The sequence below is a fragment of the Oryx dammah genome, unplaced genomic scaffold (assembly GCF_014754425.2).
Source record: "Oryx dammah isolate SB20612 unplaced genomic scaffold, SCBI_Odam_1.1 HiC_scaffold_21, whole genome shotgun sequence".
NCBI classification, from domain to species: domain Eukaryota; kingdom Metazoa; phylum Chordata; class Mammalia; order Artiodactyla; family Bovidae; genus Oryx; species Oryx dammah.
The window spans coordinates 39,157,115-39,176,951 of record NW_024070205.1 but is presented as its reverse complement, the minus strand read 5'-3'; the positions used below and the strand labels follow the sequence as shown (position 1 = coordinate 39,176,951).

Genomic DNA, 19,837 nt, shown 5'->3' with positions numbered 1-19,837 from the left:
TCCAGGATGTCTGGCTCCAGGTGAGTGATCACACCATCGTGATCATCTGGGTTGTGAAGATCTTTTTTGTATCATTCTTCTGTGTATTCTTGCCACCTTTTCTTAATATCTTCTGCTTCTGTTAGGTCCATACCATTTCTGGCCTTTATTGAGCCCACCTTTGTATGAAATGTTCTCTTGGTGTATCTAATTTTCTTCAAGAGATCACTAGTCTTTCCTATTCTATTGTTTTCCTCTATTTCTTTGCACTTTTGCAAAGAAAGTGTATTGAGGAAGGCTTTTACATTGAGGAAGGCTTTCTTATCTCTCCTTGCTATTCTTTGGAACTCTGCATTCAGATGCTTATATCTTTCCTTTTCTCCTTTGTTTTTCATTTCTCTTCTCTTCAGACAGCCATTTGGAAGGCCTCCTCAGACAGCCATTTTGATTTTTTGCATTTCTTTTTCTTGGGGATGGTCTTGATCACTGCCTCCTGTACAATGTCAGGAACCTCCATCCATAGTTCATCAGGCACTCTATCAGATCTAGTCCTTTAAATCTATTTCCCACTTCTACTGTATAATCATAAGGGATTTGATTTAGGTCATACATGAATGGTCTAGTGGTTTTCCCTACTTTCTTCAATTTAAGTCTGAAATTGGCAATCAGGAGTTCATGATCTGAGCCACAGTCAGCTCCTGGTCTTGTTTTTGCTGACTGCATAGAGCTTTTGCATTTTGGCTGCAAAGAATATAATCAGTCTGCATGTGTAAAGTCTTCTCTTGTGTTGTTGGAAGAGGGTGTTGCTATGATCAATTCGTTCTCTTGGCAAAACTCTATGAGCCTTTGCCCTGCTTCATTCTGTACTCCAAGGCCAAATTTGCCTGTTACTCCAGGTGTTTCTTGACTTCCTACTTTTGCATTCCAGTCTCCTATAATGAAAAGGATATCTTTTTTGGGTGTTAGTTCTAAAAGGTCTTGTAGGTCTTCATAGAACCGTTCAACTTCAGCTTCTTCAGCATTACTGGTTGGGGCATAGACTTGGATTACCATGATATTGAACGGTTTGCCTTGGAAGCAAATAGAGATCATTCTGTTGTTTACTCACATCAAAAAACTTAGTGTTGATGGGGAGATAAGTCATTAAAATGAAATGTGACATTCAAATTTAAATGACATTAAAATTCACTGTGCTATTAAATAGGCACTCATCATTCTTCAAAAGCAAGCTGCTTACCTGTCCCCTGGCAAATTCTCTCTGTGCAAATGCAAGCTTGTGGGATGACTTATTATCTAACAGGTAACGAGGGGCAAAGATGACCATACAGGTGTCAATATATCGGCCTCGGCCTTTCTTGACATCAATACCTATGAATAACAAGAACCAGTTCCATGAATTAATCAGAAGGAAAAAAGAATGGTCTAAAAGAATTAAATAGCTTTCACAGTTACTTAGTTTCTCTGAGATAATGATTGTAGCACCCAGAGAGGCTGTGAGGTTTCCTAAGAATAGAACGAAAACAGCAACAACCTTCAAAGTATTATTCTTTATTCCCATTTAGACCTTAAAAAGTCTCCTTGGCAACATCAATATCCCCATAATTCCCAGCTTCTTCATAAAGTGTGTACAATTGTAACAGCAACTAAAACAAACAGGTGTTTAGCTTGGTTTCCGTTTATGAAGCTGACTACTAAGATGGTTTATGTGACACATTTCTCCTTACATATGGGACACAAAATTTCCTCCTAAAGAACATGCCCCTTTTACAACATAGAGGAGAATGTGTGTATTACTTAACTGCATTCCGCAACTGCCCTAAACTCAATTGACTCTTAGTATTTTCTGTCAGCACAAGAATCCAGCTCAAATATAATGCTAAATACTACTGAATTTATTCCTTCATAAAATAAATGTTTTCGGCACCTAATAGGTAGTGTGGGGAAAAAAAGACAAATAAAAAACATACTAAGGAAAGAAAGTCATAGTCAATCAAAAGGAAATCTCAAAGCACCAAGTTCCAAAGAAAGAAAAATGAAACAACACCATTATTATCTTAAAAACTCTGATAATAACTTTTAAAAATCCAAAATTCAATGGATGAGTTCATTCATTCATTTAGACAATGAATAAAGTAACTATATTCAAGGCCTTGGGTTGAACTCTGGTTATACAATGATAATATTTATGGTAAAAAATAACAAAAAATAATAATATTTATTGAACTCTTAGTACACATTATACCCTCTTCCAAAGGCTCAACATTTAATTCTTTTAACAACCTTATGAGTTAGATATTTTCATTCCTTCATTTTTGCAGATAAGGAAACCAAGGCAGGAAAAGATAAGTGATTTGTTCTTAAGTGACACAGCCAGTAGGTGGCGTAGCTGAATTAAACCCAGGGAGCCTGCCTCAGAGACATACACAAAGGACCCTACTCTTGAGAAATCTGTATGCAGGTCAGGAAGCAACAGTTAGAACTGGACATGGAACAACAAACTGGTTCCAAATAGGAAAAGAAGTACATCATGGCTGTATATTGCCACCCTGCTTATTTAATTTATATGCAGAGTACATCATGAGAAACGCTGGACTGGAAGAAACACAAGCTGGAATCAAGATTGCCAGGAGAAAAATCAATAACCTCAGATATGCAGATGACACCATGCTTATGGCAGAAAGTGAAGAGGAACTAAAAAGCCTCTTGATGAAAGTGAAAGAGGAGAGCGAAAAAGTTGGCTTAAAGCTCAACATTCAGACAACGAAGATCATGGCATCCGGTCCCATCACTTCATGGGAAATAGATGGGGAAACAGTGGAAACAGTGTCAGACTTTATTTTTTGGGTCTTCAAAATCACTGCAGATGGTGACTGCAGCCATGAAATTAAAAGACGTTTACTCCTTGGAAGAAAAGTTATGACCAACCTAGATATCATATTCAAAAGCAGAGACATTACTTTGCCAACAAAGGTCCATCTAGTCAAGGCTATGGTTTTTCCAGTAGTCATGTATGGATGCGAGAGTTGGACTGTGAAGAAGGCTGAGCGCCGAAGAGTTGATGGGTTTGAACTGTGGTGTTGGAGAAGACTCTTGAGAGTCCCTTGGACTGCAAGGAGATCCAACCAGTCCATTCTGAAGGAGATCAGCCCTGGGATTTCTTTGGAAGGAATGATGCTAAAGCTGAAACTCCAGTACTTTGGCCACCTCATGCGAAGAGTTGACTCACTGGAAAAGACTCTGATGCTGGGAGGGATTGGGGGCAGGAGGAGAAGGGGACGACAGAGGATGAGATGGCTGGATAGCATGACTGACTTGATGCACGTGAGTCTGAGTGAAGTCCAGGAGTTGGTGATGGACAGGGAGGCCTGGCGTGCTGCGATTCATGGGGTCGCAAAGAGTCAGAAGGGGTCGCAAAGAGTCGGACGCGACTGAGCAACTGAACTGAACTGAACTGAACTTAAAGACAAGTATTGAGAGACCATAAAAAGAGAAGTGAATTTAGGATATGACAACTAGATGTCACAACATACTTTCAATTATAAATATTTTGATCTGTTAACTCCCTAATTCACTTGTCTTTATTGTAAATCTCAAAAATAGCTGAAAAACTGAGCAAATCACAGAAACAAAATCAGTCCTTAAAACTCTGTATCTAAGAAATGCTCAGTAATACTGGAACAGTCGGGAAGATCCTCTGGAGAAGGGAATGGCTACCCACTACAGTATTATTGCCTGGAGGATTCCATGGACAGAGGAGTTTGGCAGGCAATGGTGCATGGGGTCACAAAGAGTCAGACACGACTGAGTAACATATTTTCAACACTAAAACTCTGTATCTAAGAAACGTTCAGTAATACTGGGGTAGGGAGATATACCCCCATCACTTTTCTATGACATACAGAAAAGCATTAATTGTCAGAAATCAACTTTATCATGTAATAGTTCAGTTCAGTTCAGTTGCTCAGTCATGTCTGACTCTTTGCGACCCCATGAACAGCAGCACGCCAGGCCTCTTTGTCCATCACCAACTCCTGGAGTTTACCCAAACTCACATCCATTGAGTCGGTGATGCCATCCAACCATCTTATCCTCTGTCGTCTCCTCCTCCTGCCTTCAATCTTTCCTAGCATCAGGGTCTTTTCAAATGAGTCAGTTCTTTGCATCAAGTGGCCAAAGTATTGGAGTTTCAGCTTCAGCATCAGTCCTTTCAATGAATACCCAGGACTGATCTCCTTTAGGATGGACTGGTTGGATCTCCTTGCAGTCCAAGGGACAAGAGTCTTCTCCAACACCACAGTTCAAAAGCATCAATTCTTCTGCACTCAGCTTTATTTACAGACCAACTCTCACATCCATACATGACTACTGGAAAAACCATAGCCTTGACTAGACAGACCTTTGTTGGTAAAGTAATATCTCTGCTTTTTAATATGCTGTCTAGGATGAGATGGCTGGATGGCATCACCGACTCGATGGACGTGCATTTGAGTGAACTCCAGGAGATGGTGATGGACAGGGAGGCCTGGCATGCTGCGATTCATGGGGTCACAAAGAGTCGGACACGACTGAGCGACTGAACTGAACTAAACTGAACTAGGTTGGTCACAACTTTCCTTCCAAGGAGCAAGTGTCTTTTAATTTCATGGGTGCAGTCACCATCTGCAGTGATTTTGGAGCCCCCAAAAATAAAGCCAGCCACTGTTTCCATTGTTTCCTCATCTATTTGCCATGAAGTGATGGGACCAGATGCCTGATCTCAACTAATATACCTATAAAAGGTATATTTGGTATCACAGAAAGAGTCTATAGCATCAAGACTCAATTAAAAAATTTTTTTTGTTTCCCTTTTATCTCAGATTGCCCTGGAAAACCCTTAACAAATGAATAGCTGATAAGATCAAAATATACAAAATCATCCTTTTTGGAGGTACATGTTAAGGTTACCTGGTCAGGCCCTGCCTGACTTTTCCACTTGTGTCTGTGCTTTCAACTTTCCTGATAGGAAGCTAGTTATCTATCCAATCCTTCAAAAATAGTCATATAAGAGATTCTACAAATTCTCTTAATACATGCCAAGATCTTATATAAAATCTCATCTTAGCTCAAACTCTCTCTTCCTTTCTTCAGTGTAACAATGAAATGTGAAACAGAGTCTTGTCCCTAAAAACATAAGTGACATGCTCTAATGAATGCATTCAGCATCTAAGTTTGTGTGCGCACTCAATGCATAGCTCCACTGGACAGCTCGCCGTGCCTTGCAGCCAGCACTCTGTGTGCTTCCTTAGCACCAGCTGCTTGAAAAGGCACAGGCACCACCATGTTTCCTCCAATCTGTCCCAACTATGGCTTCCGGCCAACCTGCAGGGGCTTGCTTTGGAAACTCTATCAAGGACCAGACACCCCAGCAGAAAGCCAAACTCAGCATGAAGCGGACTCTGCCTAAAGGGATGGAGTGAACAAACATGGAAATTGTGATCCTCAGCTGGAGGATCAGATAAAAGCTCATCTTTTCTACTAAAAGTCTTCATGTCAACTCTAAAGGAGACAGCTTCCATGTCAAGGAAGAATGCATGCAAATTCATGTTTTTAAAAAACAAAAAAGCAAACTATACTTGGAACAGAGTCTTTCACTAATAAACCCTCTAACACTTAAACAAAGCACTGACTCCATGGGAGTCAAGGCAAACAGCTAAGTAATACCATCTCAATTTCTCCTTCTGTAACATGACTCTCTACATCAGCACTGTCCAAAACAGTAGCCACTAGTCATACATGACCACTCGTATGCACCAAAATTAAAAAAAAAAAAAAAAATTCAGTTTCTTTGTCACACTCACCACATTTCTTAGTAATGTACTCTCAAGTGCTCAGCAGCCATGTGTGGCTAGTGCCTCCAAATTGGACAGTACAAGATAGAACATTTCCACTACCACAGAGAGCTCAATGGTTTCCCAATATTCAAGAGTAAACAATGCTTTGAAAGCCCAGAAGTTATATAGGAAAGGAAGGATGCACTGCTAACACTTCAAATCTGGAACATAATTAAATCAAGTTTGTCTTAATCTTTTGCGCCATCTTTGGAGGCACACAGGCATAGGCACATCTTCCCTTGGTGCTCCCCACCTCTAGAATCTAAGCAAGCTTGTGTGTGTAAAGTGTTAAAGCACCAATCTAGATTAGTCGTGTGTGCTCAGTTGTGACCAGCTCTTTGTGACTGCATGAACTATTGCCTGCCAAGCTCCTCTGTCCATGAGATTTCCCAGGGAAGAATACTGGAATGGGTTGCCATTTCCTTCTCCAGGGGATCTTCCCAATCCAGGGATCAAACCTGTATCTCCTGCATTGCAGATGCACTGAGTCACCTGGGAAGCCCTCTAAGCTAGCTTAGGGATTTCTAATTATCCATAACCACCAAGTGCATTTTATATTTTTTGCCTCAAATGTGCACACCTCAGTCATAATCCTAATTCCAACCCAGACGTTCCCTTTATATCTGGACAAGTCACTTAACCCCTCAGCTTCAGTTTCAAGAAAACAGTGCTTCTTACCCTCTTGTGGTTTGCAGTTTCAATGAACGCGTGGGAAATGGAGGATGAAAAGCATTCTAAGTGTTCCTATTACTGCCATGAAAATAAGGATTCAAGCCAAACTGATACTTTCCTGACACAAGTGAGTCTGAAACTAAACAGCCTCAGACCTCAAAGGGGCAGTGTTTAGGTAGCTCCTTGGATCCCTAGACTAGGTCTGTGATTATATCAATCTAGCATTCAGAGAATGGATACCTGACCCAATGGCAAATGAGAAAAGCAGCACTTGCAGACAGACCAAAATGTAGGGCCAGCTTATCCCTCCAAGCCTGAAGTTGTCGGCCCATGGTTTAAATTCTCCCCCTCCCCCAAATGTAACCCACCAATGTTATAGATCAGCCCTGGGCGGTTTCCTTGCTGGATGACTCTGAGAGCTCGGACGCCACTACCACCATCCAGGGAGAAGCCCTGACACCAGCCTGGCATGCCTTCAGGGTGAATCCCCCTTCCGATTCTCATCGTGCAGCTGTGGGGCAGAAAAGCAAAGACGTATATAGACATTCATCCATGAGAAAGTCTTTTCTACCTGTTCTAATCAGGAAGCCTTGCTGTGGCTGTCGGCCAAAATTAGAACTCTAACACTGACTCTCCCTCACTTTCATGTTATTCCCAAACACAGAGAGGCAATTAATCAGTGGTCAAAACTAAATCTGAGAGGTAGTCACACTTCAACAACGTGTGACATGTATTGACCTCCACAACTAGACATTTTAGGGGAAAACATAAATTCTGGGAACATAAGGCATGAGGAAAATGCTACAATATCTGAAAAACAAAGATTCAAAGCAAACTGATACTTTTCGGACTCCGTTGTTTCAAGGGTTCACGAAATACCCTGAACATACGAGAAAAGTATGTACAGAAGATGCAGCTAATGGTACATTCATTCAAGGGCCTGGTGCTATTATAACGGCAAAGCACCATGCAGCTGGCCAGCATCCTGTCATGGATCCTGGAAACATAATTCCCAGATGTGTGTTCCAGCTTGACCACTAACAAGCAATGTAACTTTGGGCACATAACTCTCCCTGGGTCTCAGTTTCCTCATCTTCCTCAGTTTTCTCATTCCTTTACTGTGCTGCCTAATCCACTCAAATGTTGAGAGAATCAAATGAGATCATCTACGTGGAAAGGCTTTGGAAACTGTGAATTTGATGGACAAAACAAACTGTGTTTTGAATTCCAAGTGCTGGATCTAAAACTGTCAAGATCCATTCAGGGAAACAGTGAGCCTGGGCCTGCTGACCATGTCAAGCGGCTGTTTTGTGTCTCCTACTGGCCAGCACCCTGGTCAGTCCTCTCCTGACTCCAGCCCAACCTCTAGGTAGATAGATGCATCTATATCTACTGGAGTGGCCCTCCTCTAAGTTTGCAGCATCCTTCCATAGATAATGGGGTATGGCATTTTAGCAGTGTCAGATTCACCTACATATTTTTGGGTTAAGGCTAAATATCAGAAGACCACTGTAAAAAGCAGAATGTCAAATTCAAGAAAAAATAAATAAAGTGAATTAATGCCCTGTGCTTAGTCACTCAGCCATGTCTGACTCTTTGTGACCCACTGGACTGCAGCCCACCAGGCTCCTCCACAGAATTTCCCAGGCAAGAATACTGGAGTGGGTTGTCATTTCCTTAATGCCCTACCATACATTAAGAAGGACATGTCTGCTAATCCTCACAATTGTTGCTTTTTCCTGTGTTTAAACAGGTAATGAGTGCTTTGAGATCTTGAAATGGCACACTTTATTTCAACAGAAAGAGATGGATTTCAGAATCTAATACAAGATGGCCTAGATTGGATTAATGGGGTGCAGGCTCTCTACCAACAGGCCAACCTGTCTTCCCTCTGAAGCCAGCTCCTCTGCTTGCGCTGAGTGCTTCCAGGAGAGAGAAACCACGCAGAAAAGAGAGCATGTGGGTCTCTCACCATCAGCAGAGTTATGAATAGAACCACTTCAATACATGGAAAGTAAAACTGGCTTTCATTATACACCAAAACCAAATGGTTTATTTTCCATATCAAATAACACAGAAATTAGATCCGAAAAAAATCCCATTAAGTCATGGTGCTGTCCCCCTGCCAAGTCAGGATGGTTATCTACAGTCTATTTCTACTTACACAGATATACTATAGCCTTTGCTAATTTTCCCCTTCCCTGGGAGCTTATTTCCCCTTCCCATAAATAACTGTACTCACAGGTTTGGCTGCTCTTTGTCAGCATAGCAGAATAAGAGAGGGCTCAGGCTCCGGGCCAGCTCGTGTTCTTCGAACTGGCCTGCAGCATCCGTCTTTGCATTGTCCTGTCTGAAGATCAGTGGTAGCCCTTTAGGAAAGAGGGGAAATGTTTATATCAATCCCACCCAGTGTATCCAAGACAGATGCAAATAATAAAAGGAAAAAATATCATCAAGGGGGAAAAAAGTGATGACTGAATTTATTCAATGGACTCAGTCGTCCAAAAGGCCAGTCTTGACCATGATTAAAGCACTTCTACGGAGTGAGAAAGGTTCAGCAGCTTACACTGTTGAGGTAATCTGTTTGCATTGGCTCCATTTAGCGTGTGGAGCAAATAAATCTGAATTCCCATGACCGACTCCAAAGGCTGACTGGAGCAGCCTCTGTACATACCAGTTTTGTTAATCAACCAATACGGAGCTGAAATGAAGATCTTCAAAGATCCTTCTGCTCGACACACAATCCGGATGGTGAGGTTCAGCTGCCGCCGGTTGGTGTCATAGAGCCTCATTCTTACCATATAGTTTTGGGTTCCGGGTGGAATGAGCAATTCTTTGCAGAGTGGAAAATTCTCCAGGGACACTCCTAAAGAAAGATAAAACCACTATCTTTCTGAGTTTCACTTTATAGTTTGTCAAAATAGCCCATAGCCAAACTAAATTTGATTCCTCTTGGAAAAGTCAGTAACTACAGTATTCATTCAACTGGCAGAAACCTTATTAGAATGGCCATCTCCCTTTAGCTGGGGTGAGAATAAATATGGTCTAGAAGTCACACTAGAGAGTCTGAATCGTGTAATAATTAGAAGAATGAAAGTTATCAGTCACAGCTCTGGTTATTCAAGAGTTGACTATACAGGCCCTCAGCTGGGTGTCTGAAACCCAATAAACGCCAAGTATAGGATAAGAGTTAAGGTTTTCTGCAGCCTCACTGCCTGGCTTCAAATTCCAAGTCTGTCCTCACAGCTGTGTGACATGGGACAAGCTATTTAACTTCACTGTGTCCATCTGCCGCAAAGGGTAACAGCAGTATCTACTTCAAGAGCTTCTTATTAAAAGTGATGCTCCCTAAAACAATGGGAGTGAAGACAAGGAGTGCTCAAAGAGCACATAGTGATGGAGGGTGGGAGGGCATTTCCATTCTATACAGAGGCTCAGTAAATATTTGTTGAAGAAACATTTAAATATCGGAGCAAAGACCTATTTTTTCTTTAAACAGACAAGTAGGGTTGCAGTATTTCTTCTTTTCGAGATTAAGCTCAAGGATTTACGTATTCAAAAATGTAAGCTTGTCCCTGTGGGACACACTGCTGAAGTTCAATGAGTTTCAGGTTCCTTATCAGTAAAATGGGGGCCACAGCTGTCTCTCTGCCTAAGACATCCATTGTTGTGAAGATCAAATGAGATGACAGAATGAAATCACTTACAAAACTGTAAAAAAGGTAAATATCTACATCCTTATTATTCAACATGTCTACAGCAGCCTTAAAGAAACATTCTTTCTGTCCCAAATCCGGAAGGACCCTCTTGCTACAAGAGCTACAGATTATCACAGTGACTCTCTCTACCGTCACTTCATCCATCCCTACAACTGAAAATGACTTGATGTATTAACTACTCCAAACCTCAATGTCTTCATCAGTAAAATGGGACTCATAACTACTGCTGTAAGGATTACACGAAAACATGTGTGGCAAAGTATTTGACATACTGCCTGGGGTTCTGAGCGTGCTTGGCAAATGTTTTCCCCTTTCCTGAAAGGGGAGAGATATATGATTTTGTTCATTCTACAGCTGGTAAAAAGCATGGTCTGAAAAGACAAAATGACTTCCTTTAGTCACACATCAAGTGAGCAACACAAGAAAAAAGGTTATGTTGAGTGCTTGCCTTGAGATCTTTTAGTTTTGTTCAGTTTTTTTGTTTCAACGATTTTCTATGTTAGAAGTTTTGCTTTTTTAACTGCACAAATCCTCTGAGCTGGCGCATTTTTTTCCTTTTGATGTGGATCATTGTTTAAAGTCTTTATTGAATTTGTTACAATATTTTCCTGTTTTATGTTTTGGATTTTTGGCCTAGAAGCACGTCGGATCTTAACTGTTCGACCAGGGATCAAACTCATACCCCCTGCGTTGGAACGTGACGTCTTAACCACTGGACCACCAAGGAAGTCCCCGAGCCAACTTACTGCAGTATTATATGTGCTACGATTTCTCCAAAATGTATGCCAAATAGTCATAAGATATCCACTGACACTTTCACAGAATAATTACAAATCATTATTTGACTAAACCCTTACCCAGTTCAATGTTCTGGGAGGTATCAGCTGTGTGGAGAGCCACCTCCTTGCCAGGTTTCAGTGTCCCATTAATGGGCATTCCTTTAACATAAAAATCAAGTTCACAAGGGAGCAAGTTGCAGATGACCACTGTCGGCAGGAGGTATATGGTATGCCCAGGCTGTCTGAAAATCTGTTTTGCACTGTCAGAAAATATGTTGGAGGGCATGTAATCTGGGTAATTCTCCTTCTTTATGGCCACACAAAACCTGTGATGACAAAATGGTGTAAAAATCATCAGTTTGAATGAAGAGCTTGAATTTTTTCTCCTTAGATGAGTCTGAGACAGGATAACATTTAAATGGTTCAATAATTTGGTAAGATATTTGCAATTTTCAATCCAAACACATTTACTGAGGCATAATCAAATCACAGTAGAATGTATGGATTTTACATGTTCAGTTTGATGAATTCTGACAATTATACACACCTCGATAAGCACCACCCAAAACCAATTACAGAACATTTCTCTCGTCCCAGAAAGTCCCCTCATATCCCTTTCCAATCAATATCCTCCCCCATCATTCAAGCAACCAGTTTCTGATAGTCATCATTATAAGTTAGCTGTATCTATTCTTGAATGGCATAAATGGAATGATACAGGATGTATTTACTCTTTGTGTCTGGGTTTTTTTTTTTTTTGCATTAAGTTTTAACCAGATTCAGCCATGTTGTTGTATGTGTCCATATTTGGTTCATATGCCATTTTTTAAAAAACTCATTTTATTGATAACCAACCGGGTTGTATCTCCTGATCAATTTAGTGAGAATGGAAATCCTAACAATCCAATTCATGAACCTGATTGTTTTTCCACTTAGTTTATAGGTTTTCATTAATTTTGTTGCTGTTTAGTCACTAAATCATGTCTGACTCTTTTGCGACCTCATGGACTAGGGCCTACCAGGCTCCTCCAGCCATGGGATTTTTCAGGCAAGAATACTGGAGTGGGTTGCCATTTCCTTCTCCAAGGGATCTTGCCCATCTCCTGCACAGGCAGGCAGATTCTTTACTATCCCTCAGCAAAGCTTTGTAATTCTTAGGGTAAAAGACTGGTATATCATTCCCTAGACTGATTCCTAAATAATAAAAAATTTTGGTGCTACTGTAAACAGTATTTCTTAAAATCACATTTTCCATTTGTTCACGGCTAAAATATAAGCATATAATTGATTTCCATAGGTTGATCCGGAATTCTGAAGTCTTGATAAAATAAAGTCTCATACTTTTTAAAGGGCTTCCCTGACAGCTCAGCTGGTAAAGAATCTACCTGTAATGCAAGAGACCTGGGTTCAATCCCTGGATGGGGAAGATCCCATAGAGAAGGGAACAGCAACCCACTCCAGTATTCTTGCCTAGAGAATCCAATGGACAAAGGAGCCTGGTGAGCTGTATAGTCCACAGGGTCACAAAGAGTTGGACATGACTAAGCAATTAACACACACATGCTTTAAAAAAAAAAAAAAATTTATCAATTTTGAATGTTAAGCTTATTATATTACTGGGATAAACTTCACTCCCTGGATTCTATTCGGGAGTATTCTGTTAAGAATTTTTGCGTCTCTTCATGGTGGAATACTAGTTTGTAGTTTTCTTTTTTTAATAATAACTATATCATTTTTGTTATCAGGAATGCTGGCCTCTTAAAATGAATTAAAACTATTCCTTCCTCCCCTACTTTCTGAAAGAGTCTGCAAAGAGCTTGTCTGATTTCTTCCCTAAATGTCTGTAGAATTCACTAGTGAAGTTTTATGGTCCTAAATGTTCTTTGTGTGAAGCCTTTGTATTATAAATTAAATTTCTTTAATAGATATTGGGTTATTTGAATTTCCTATTTCTTTTTTGTGTTAGTTTTGGCAATCTGTATCTTTCAAGAAATTTATCCTTCCAGTGTGGAATTTATTTACATAAAATTGTTTATAACAAATCTTTTAATATCTGTAGGGTCTAGAGCAGTTCTCCTTTTTCTCTACTCCTTATATGGGCAATTTGGGTTTTCTTGCCTCGCAACATGATTGGTCTTATTAGAGGTTTATCAAGCTTGTGAATCTTTTCAAAAAGCCAATTTTGACACTGTTGATTTTTCCTTTTGTTTATTTTCTACTTTGTTGATTCTCATACTTCTTTTCTTTTCCTATTTCTCTGTGTTTAGTTTGCTCTTCTATGTTAAGGAAGAAGTTTAGAGCAGTGATTTTATGTCTTCCTGACTTCCTAATGTGAGCATTAAAAGCTACACATTTCCCTTTAGGACTGCCTTTGCTGCATCCCCCATATTTTAATATGTCTGGTTTTCATTAGTATTCATTTAAAAATATTGTTTTCTTTGTGATGTCTTTTGAACCCACAGGTTATTAGAAATGTATTGCTTAATTTGCAAATATTTGGGGTTTTGTAAGCACCTTATTGTCATTGGTGTCTAACTTAATAACTGTCATAATAATGAAATACATTGTGAGGCGTTTCAATTCTTTAATATTTGTTGATCTTTGTTTTATGGCCCAGGAGATGGTCTCTTCTGATGAATGTCTGCAGATACTTGAAATAAAAATGCAATTGGAATTGATGGTTAAAATGTTTCATAAATGCCAATTGTGACAAGCTGCCTAACAGCACTGTTCAAAACCATTTATATCTTTATTGTTTTTTCATTTTATAAGTCACCAAAAGAGTAGTCTGTTAACAACTGGTAAATCTGGATAAAGGGTATACTGGCATTCTTTATATTCTCCTTGTTCTCCTTTATCATCTGCTTAAACAAGTATATGCCTGTCTTTACTATAAAGGAAACTAAAGCTGATCATCTCTCATTTAAACAAGTTTAAAGTCTAAGTTTAGAAAGATCTCACAATAGCAATCCAGTGTTTTTTCTAACATTGACTCTAGTATCATATTATTGGTACTCTTCAGAAAAGGAAATGAGGAGTCTACATGACAATTTTGTCAAAGTCCCCAAGAAAAGTCAGTATTAGATGTACCTTTACCCACATTCCTTTGAAATCTGTCATTTGAAAATTTCCCACCTCTAGGATTTTGCTCCCCAGTGTAGGAATCAGAACTTGTCATTGTTTTTTCTTCCCTCTCCAGATATGTACTCTTTTTAAAATAAATAAATATATATATATATATACACACACATATATATACACATATGCTTGTATATCTATTATCTACATCAGGTCTTAGTTGGGACACTTGGGCTTAGTTGCTCTGTGGCATGTGGGATCTTAGTTCCTGGACCAGGGATCAAACCTGCATCCCCTCCATTGCAAGGTGGACTCTTAACCACTGAACCACAAGGGAAGTCCCTTTCCGTGTCTTCTCTTTAAGCTGATGCAGACAGACGACTTTCTAATCGCATATGTGTGAATATTGATTGGGTTTGTGGTTGTTTCTCCCATGAATATTAGGTGGTAAGTAACAGCCATTCTCCTGCCCAGGGTTAACTCTTGAATTCTTATGAACTCTAACACTCAAGGAGTAAGAACTTTAGGGTTTTCAATAAGCACAAATGAATCACTAAGGGTCCTCAGAGAAAGCATAAAGGGAAAAAAAAATGGCAAAATCTACATGGCACTACTGTGCCATGCTTACCTGAAGAACCGGCTTTTCTCCGTGTCCATGGAATGGCATTCTCGTTTGCTGCTACTAACTTCAGCAGTCTTCACTACATTGGTCCAGTGAATAGGAGCTTTACAGAAAAACACACCCAGGCCTTTGGGCCGGGCCTGCAGTCGCCAAGAAGTAAGGTGTAAAGGCACAGCAAAAGAGTCTCCTGGCATGATGGCAGGAAGGACCACGGGCTCTGCCACAGAAACACATGTCAGCACTCAGGCATGTCTCCCACCCCAAAGTCCAGCTCAGGGTACAAGGAGGCAGTGTCAGAACTCACTATCTGGAGCTGACGGGCTGTCCAGTCTCAGTTCCATCGGCGTCTCAAGTCTGTTCTTCACAATGAGGGCTGATCGGACAGTGATCACCTTCCGAGCACTGCCTTCCATTGTCACTGCAAAGACGACCCGGACGGGTGGGAGTGAAGAGAACTATGGAAAAGAGAGAAATAATAAAAAAGCGTGGCTTTTGAAAATCACGCCAAGTATAATAATACTGGTCAGAAGGCCTACATAAAGCATCTTACTATGACTATATATCTTCAGTGAAATGAGTCATTAAGCTCTAAAACCACTCTGCTTTAATAGGAGTGAATATCCTTTAATACCCACTATTATAACAGCCAATTCTGAAGAGCTGTTTGTAGTGGCATGCCTTTCCTAGGAAGAATAACTTTTTTTCCTAAATGTGATGAAATTTACTCAATATGCCCATACACTGTTTGTTGACATGCCTATAAAAAGCCAACATTTGGATTTCAAAGAAACTTAAAAAAAAAAACTTCACAATGATAACTGTCTAAGTTCTGCTCAATAATTACTCTTTTTTTTAACAGGACACCAAGGGTCATAAAACTCAAGGTACTAGTTGTTCACTCACTCAGTCGTGTCCGACTCTGAGACCCCACGGACTGCAGCATGCCAGGTCTCCTGTCCTTCACTAAAACCCAGGATTTGCTCAGTGTCCATTGAGTCAATGATGCCATCCAAGATACTAGAGGAAACTGATTTATTTCCGATCTTATAGGTGCAGCCACTGTTTCCTATTTGTGTTCATGTGTCCATGCACACATTTAACACACACTTTGTGCCGCTACCATGTGCCAAGAATTTAGGGTGTTTTTTTTTAATATATATAAAATTTCACGTTAGGTAAAATAGAAGGTTTTTAAAACTATTACTCTGAGTACTCAGAATATATTGATACTGCTTTTTTTTTTAATTGGAGAAACAAATGACACGGACATCTAAGCTTTCCATACTGCTAGTTTTTTCATTAAAACAAACAGTATGTGAAAACCAACCTAAGAAACAACCAAAGGAAAAGATCCATGTTTTAAACCAAAACTTCCAGGTAGTTCCAATGCAAAGGAAGAGTACAGATAAACGTACCCTCATGTTTACTGCAGCACTATTTACAATAGCCAGGACGTGGAAGCAACCTAGATGTTAGTTGACAGAGGGATGGATAAAGAAGCTGGAGTACATATATAATGCAATACTACTCAGCCATAAAAAGGATTGCATTTGAGTCAGTTTTAGTGAGGTGGATCAACCTAGACTCTGTTATACAGAGTAAGGTAAGTCAGAAAGAAAAACAAATATTGTATATTAACACATATTATATCTAGAACCTAATATGATGAACCTATTCGCAGGGCAGGAATAGAGACTCAGACACAGAGAGCAGACTTATGACACAGTAAGGGCAGGAGAGGGAGAGATTAGCACTGAAACAGGTACATTACCATGTATAAATACACAGCTAATGGGAAGGAGCTATGTAACACTGGGAGTTCAACCTGGTGTCTGTGATGACTGAGGGAGGTGGGATGGGATGCGGGTTGGAAGGAGGTTCAAGAGGGAGGGGACATACATATACCTATGGCTGATTCACGTTGAGATATGGCAGAAACCAACACAATATTGTAAAGCAATCATCCTCCAATTAAAAACAAATAAATTTCTTAAATTAAAAAAGAAAAAAAAAATGTTAAGGTGGAGTACAGCCTCCTAGAGCGTTATCAGAAGGACACAATCATCATGAAAGCCTCCACCTCTCCAGCAAAGCCCCGGAGAACGAGGGCCCAGTAACAACTGTCTTAAGTCTCGATCTTGTTGCCTCTATGCTTATCTGAAATTTCACATTTTAAAACTTACTATCCTCAGTGAGAAGAAATTATAAGCAAAACCCACAAAACAGCCTTTTAATGTCATCCTGTGGTGATGTTTCAAAAATCAAATGGGAGAGGGAATCTTACTATTTTTCATTCTGAGTTACTTTCATGTTGACCTTTGGGGGGGAAACCTGTAAAATATATACAGCTGTACAAAGGTTAATTTATATTTAACTTAGAAAAAGAGACCTTGGACCAAAACATTTGCCCTTTTTTCCCTCCTTCCCTATAATATTCAGTCTCACATACCAAGTTAGGTGAAAACATTTCCTTGCAAGTTCTTTTAAAAGGAAGGAAATCATTAACAGAAAATGAAAAAGATAAATTCCAACCACACAGTCCAGTGGTCATCAGGAGCTATGTGTGCACTCAGTGAACACAGAGACACAGAAAAATCATACTCACATAAACTTGGGGATGGATAATATTTGTCCTGCTGCTCGGGCTGCCGATCTAAGAAAGATCCCCAAAGTCAAAGAATCAGTACAGAGCTAAGACACAAGCATCGTTAAATTCAATGACAACTTAAGTTGTTTGCAAGGGCGATGTTTATAAATACTCTTAGGTAAAGTATGGTCTACTATGAAGAAAAAGCATCTTGGAAGATATGGGAAAAGCAATATTCCTTTTACAATCATTCAATATACACAAAATTCTCCAGGATGCATCAAGACGATAGAAAGGTGTCTCTCGGGGGAATTGGTCTTTTTGTTCCTGGATGTGAACTTGGGCAGAAAAAAGTAATCTTGAAAGAAAGCTTCTTTTTCTAAGAAACTTGGGGCATGAGACGGACTATGAAAACATCAGTGTCTTCCAAGAACATATTTCATAAAGCAAGCGAGCATGAGGAAAGCTCCCACATCTCTGCAAATCTGTGCTTTCCTAGTCACCACTGGCTACTCAACAAGGAACACCATTACCCCTCGAAGTGTGACTGTCTGGCAAGAGCACCCACGGCGGCCGTATCAGCTGGGATGCCAGCCTCCACCTGCACATTCTGGTCAGGAATGCTGCATTCTCCAGGCTGGCCTCCAACCTCTAGAACTATAGCTGGGTAAAATCAGGGCCAGGGTATGTAAGAGGATGCATGACCAGAAAATAAACAACAGCGGATGTTCGTCTTTATGCCAGAGAGGAGAATTTGGAGACACAAAGCTAGAAGGATCAAGGAGTAGCCTCATAAAAGTGTAGTGAAGGTAGAATATAAAGGAAGCATAATGATATGTGGAATAAAGCCAATGTATGTTTGGCAAGCTTGTAAACTGCCAGTTAGTCTAGGTGAGGATAAAATGGAGTTGCACAGGTAGGGTAATTTGTGTTGATGCCAATTTTAGGTCCTGTTTTTCTACCTAAACTAACCACTGGCTGGCTTATCTATATGTTGATTATCAGCACCTATGACTGACCCAAAATAATCTTGGGTATTCTTCCCAGCGCTAGGAAAAATGAAGAATGAGAAAATTTCATTTACAATGGATAGCCAACAAGGACCCCACTGTACAGCACAGGGAACTCTGCTCAGTGGTATATGACAGCCTCGATAGGAGGGGAGTTTGGGGGAGAATGGACATGTATGGCTGAGTCATTCTGCTGTCACCTAAAACTATTACAACATTGTCAATCAGGCTATACTCCAATATAAAATAAAAAGTTAAAAAAAAAAAAAGATTTCACTAGAGCAAGGCTACTACAGGCCTGTCTGACTGCCTGGCTTTGAGGGTGTGTGGCCAAGGCACAACAACCCTGCCAATGAACACCCTTGCCACAGCCACACACCGTAGAGGACGAGGAATTCTTATCTGGTGCAGCGTATCGGAAAAAGGTCCCGACTTTGTCCACAGACACTGGGCTCACTTGCTCCCAGCCATTCACTCTTACTTGCAGTTGATGGATCCGGAGGTCATGGGTGTGTCTGTCAGGCAGAACACGGAAAAAGACATTAAGCACAATCCTATCAAGGGAGGAGTAGAAGCAAAGCCTGAAATCGGATTTACTGCATAATGACATAAAAACCCAGCTGGCCAAACTTTTTGGTGATTACCTAATGCAAGGGAAATCAAGAGGATATTTTTAACTGTGTCTCATGCTTAAAACAAAACTGCAAGATGTACAGAGCTTGAGTAACAGTGGCAACTGCCCTCCCTCTGTACAAACCAGGTGAACTAGCTCAGGTCTGTCTGCCACCCACCCCTACACCTGAACCTTCATGAAATGATAACATCAGCTAAAAGTGGGACAGTGGGGTAGTGAAAATGCTGCACTAGCAATGTAATCACATAACCACACTCTTGGAAATGCCTAAAACGACATTTTCTCCTTGGTTCTTTTGTGGAATCTCCAGCTTCTCTCAGAACCACACTCAGTCACTGGGCTTCAGTCCTAGAAGCTTACAGACAGGGTAATGAGACACAGAGCCTGCAGGGTTTTAGGGCTAAAGTGCTCTGCTGAAACTGCAGTAGAAGGCAGTGGGCAGAACAGGAGGAACGGGAGGAAATTGCACATTTAATTCTATTTTAGATTCTGCCTAATTCAAGCCAGAAGCCTGAAATGAGGAATTGGACTTGAGGCTGACAGGAAGGGAAGAGGGGAGGGAGGCAGGGAGTGGGGGACAGGATGCCAAAGGGGGAAACGCCAGAGAAGGCATTTATTTCGATGAATTCAAGCAGAAAGGTGGGACTTGAAATGAGTTTCAAAACATGGAAACGGAAATGACAAAAAAGCCAAACCGCTCCTACAACAGAGGCAGTGCTTATTAAGAAATACAGCGAATGGTTCTATAATTAGCTTCTCCAGGAACTCTGTGGAACAGAAAAATGCTCACCACTCTTCCCTGGAAATTCTAACATGGTTTCCAGGTACATGTGCCCAGCGCAGAGATTTTTTTTTATAAACTGTTTTTTCCCTAAAAATCACTGGAG

General features: G+C 40.4%; 1 protein-coding gene across 5 annotated transcripts in view; it reads right to left on the bottom strand.

Annotated features, from left to right (window-relative positions):
* VPS13D (vacuolar protein sorting 13 homolog D) overlaps positions 1–19,837 on the bottom strand; it is a 266,175-nt gene that overhangs the window by 143,512 nt on the left and 102,826 nt on the right. For all 5 annotated transcript variants that reach the window (XM_040263469.1, XM_040263472.1, XM_040263473.1 and 2 more), the window contains 9 exons: positions 18,696–18,831; positions 17,325–17,372; positions 15,024–15,174; positions 14,726–14,936; positions 11,098–11,345; positions 9,196–9,387; positions 8,764–8,890; positions 6,890–7,032; positions 1,217–1,347 (listed from right to left, as the gene is read on the bottom strand). In XM_040263469.1, the coding sequence (XP_040119403.1) occupies positions 1,217–1,347; positions 6,890–7,032; positions 8,764–8,890; positions 9,196–9,387; positions 11,098–11,345; positions 14,726–14,936; positions 15,024–15,174; positions 17,325–17,372; positions 18,696–18,831 (1,387 nt within the window). The remainder of the gene's footprint in view (positions 1–1,216; positions 1,348–6,889; positions 7,033–8,763; positions 8,891–9,195; positions 9,388–11,097; positions 11,346–14,725; positions 14,937–15,023; positions 15,175–17,324; positions 17,373–18,695; positions 18,832–19,837) is intronic.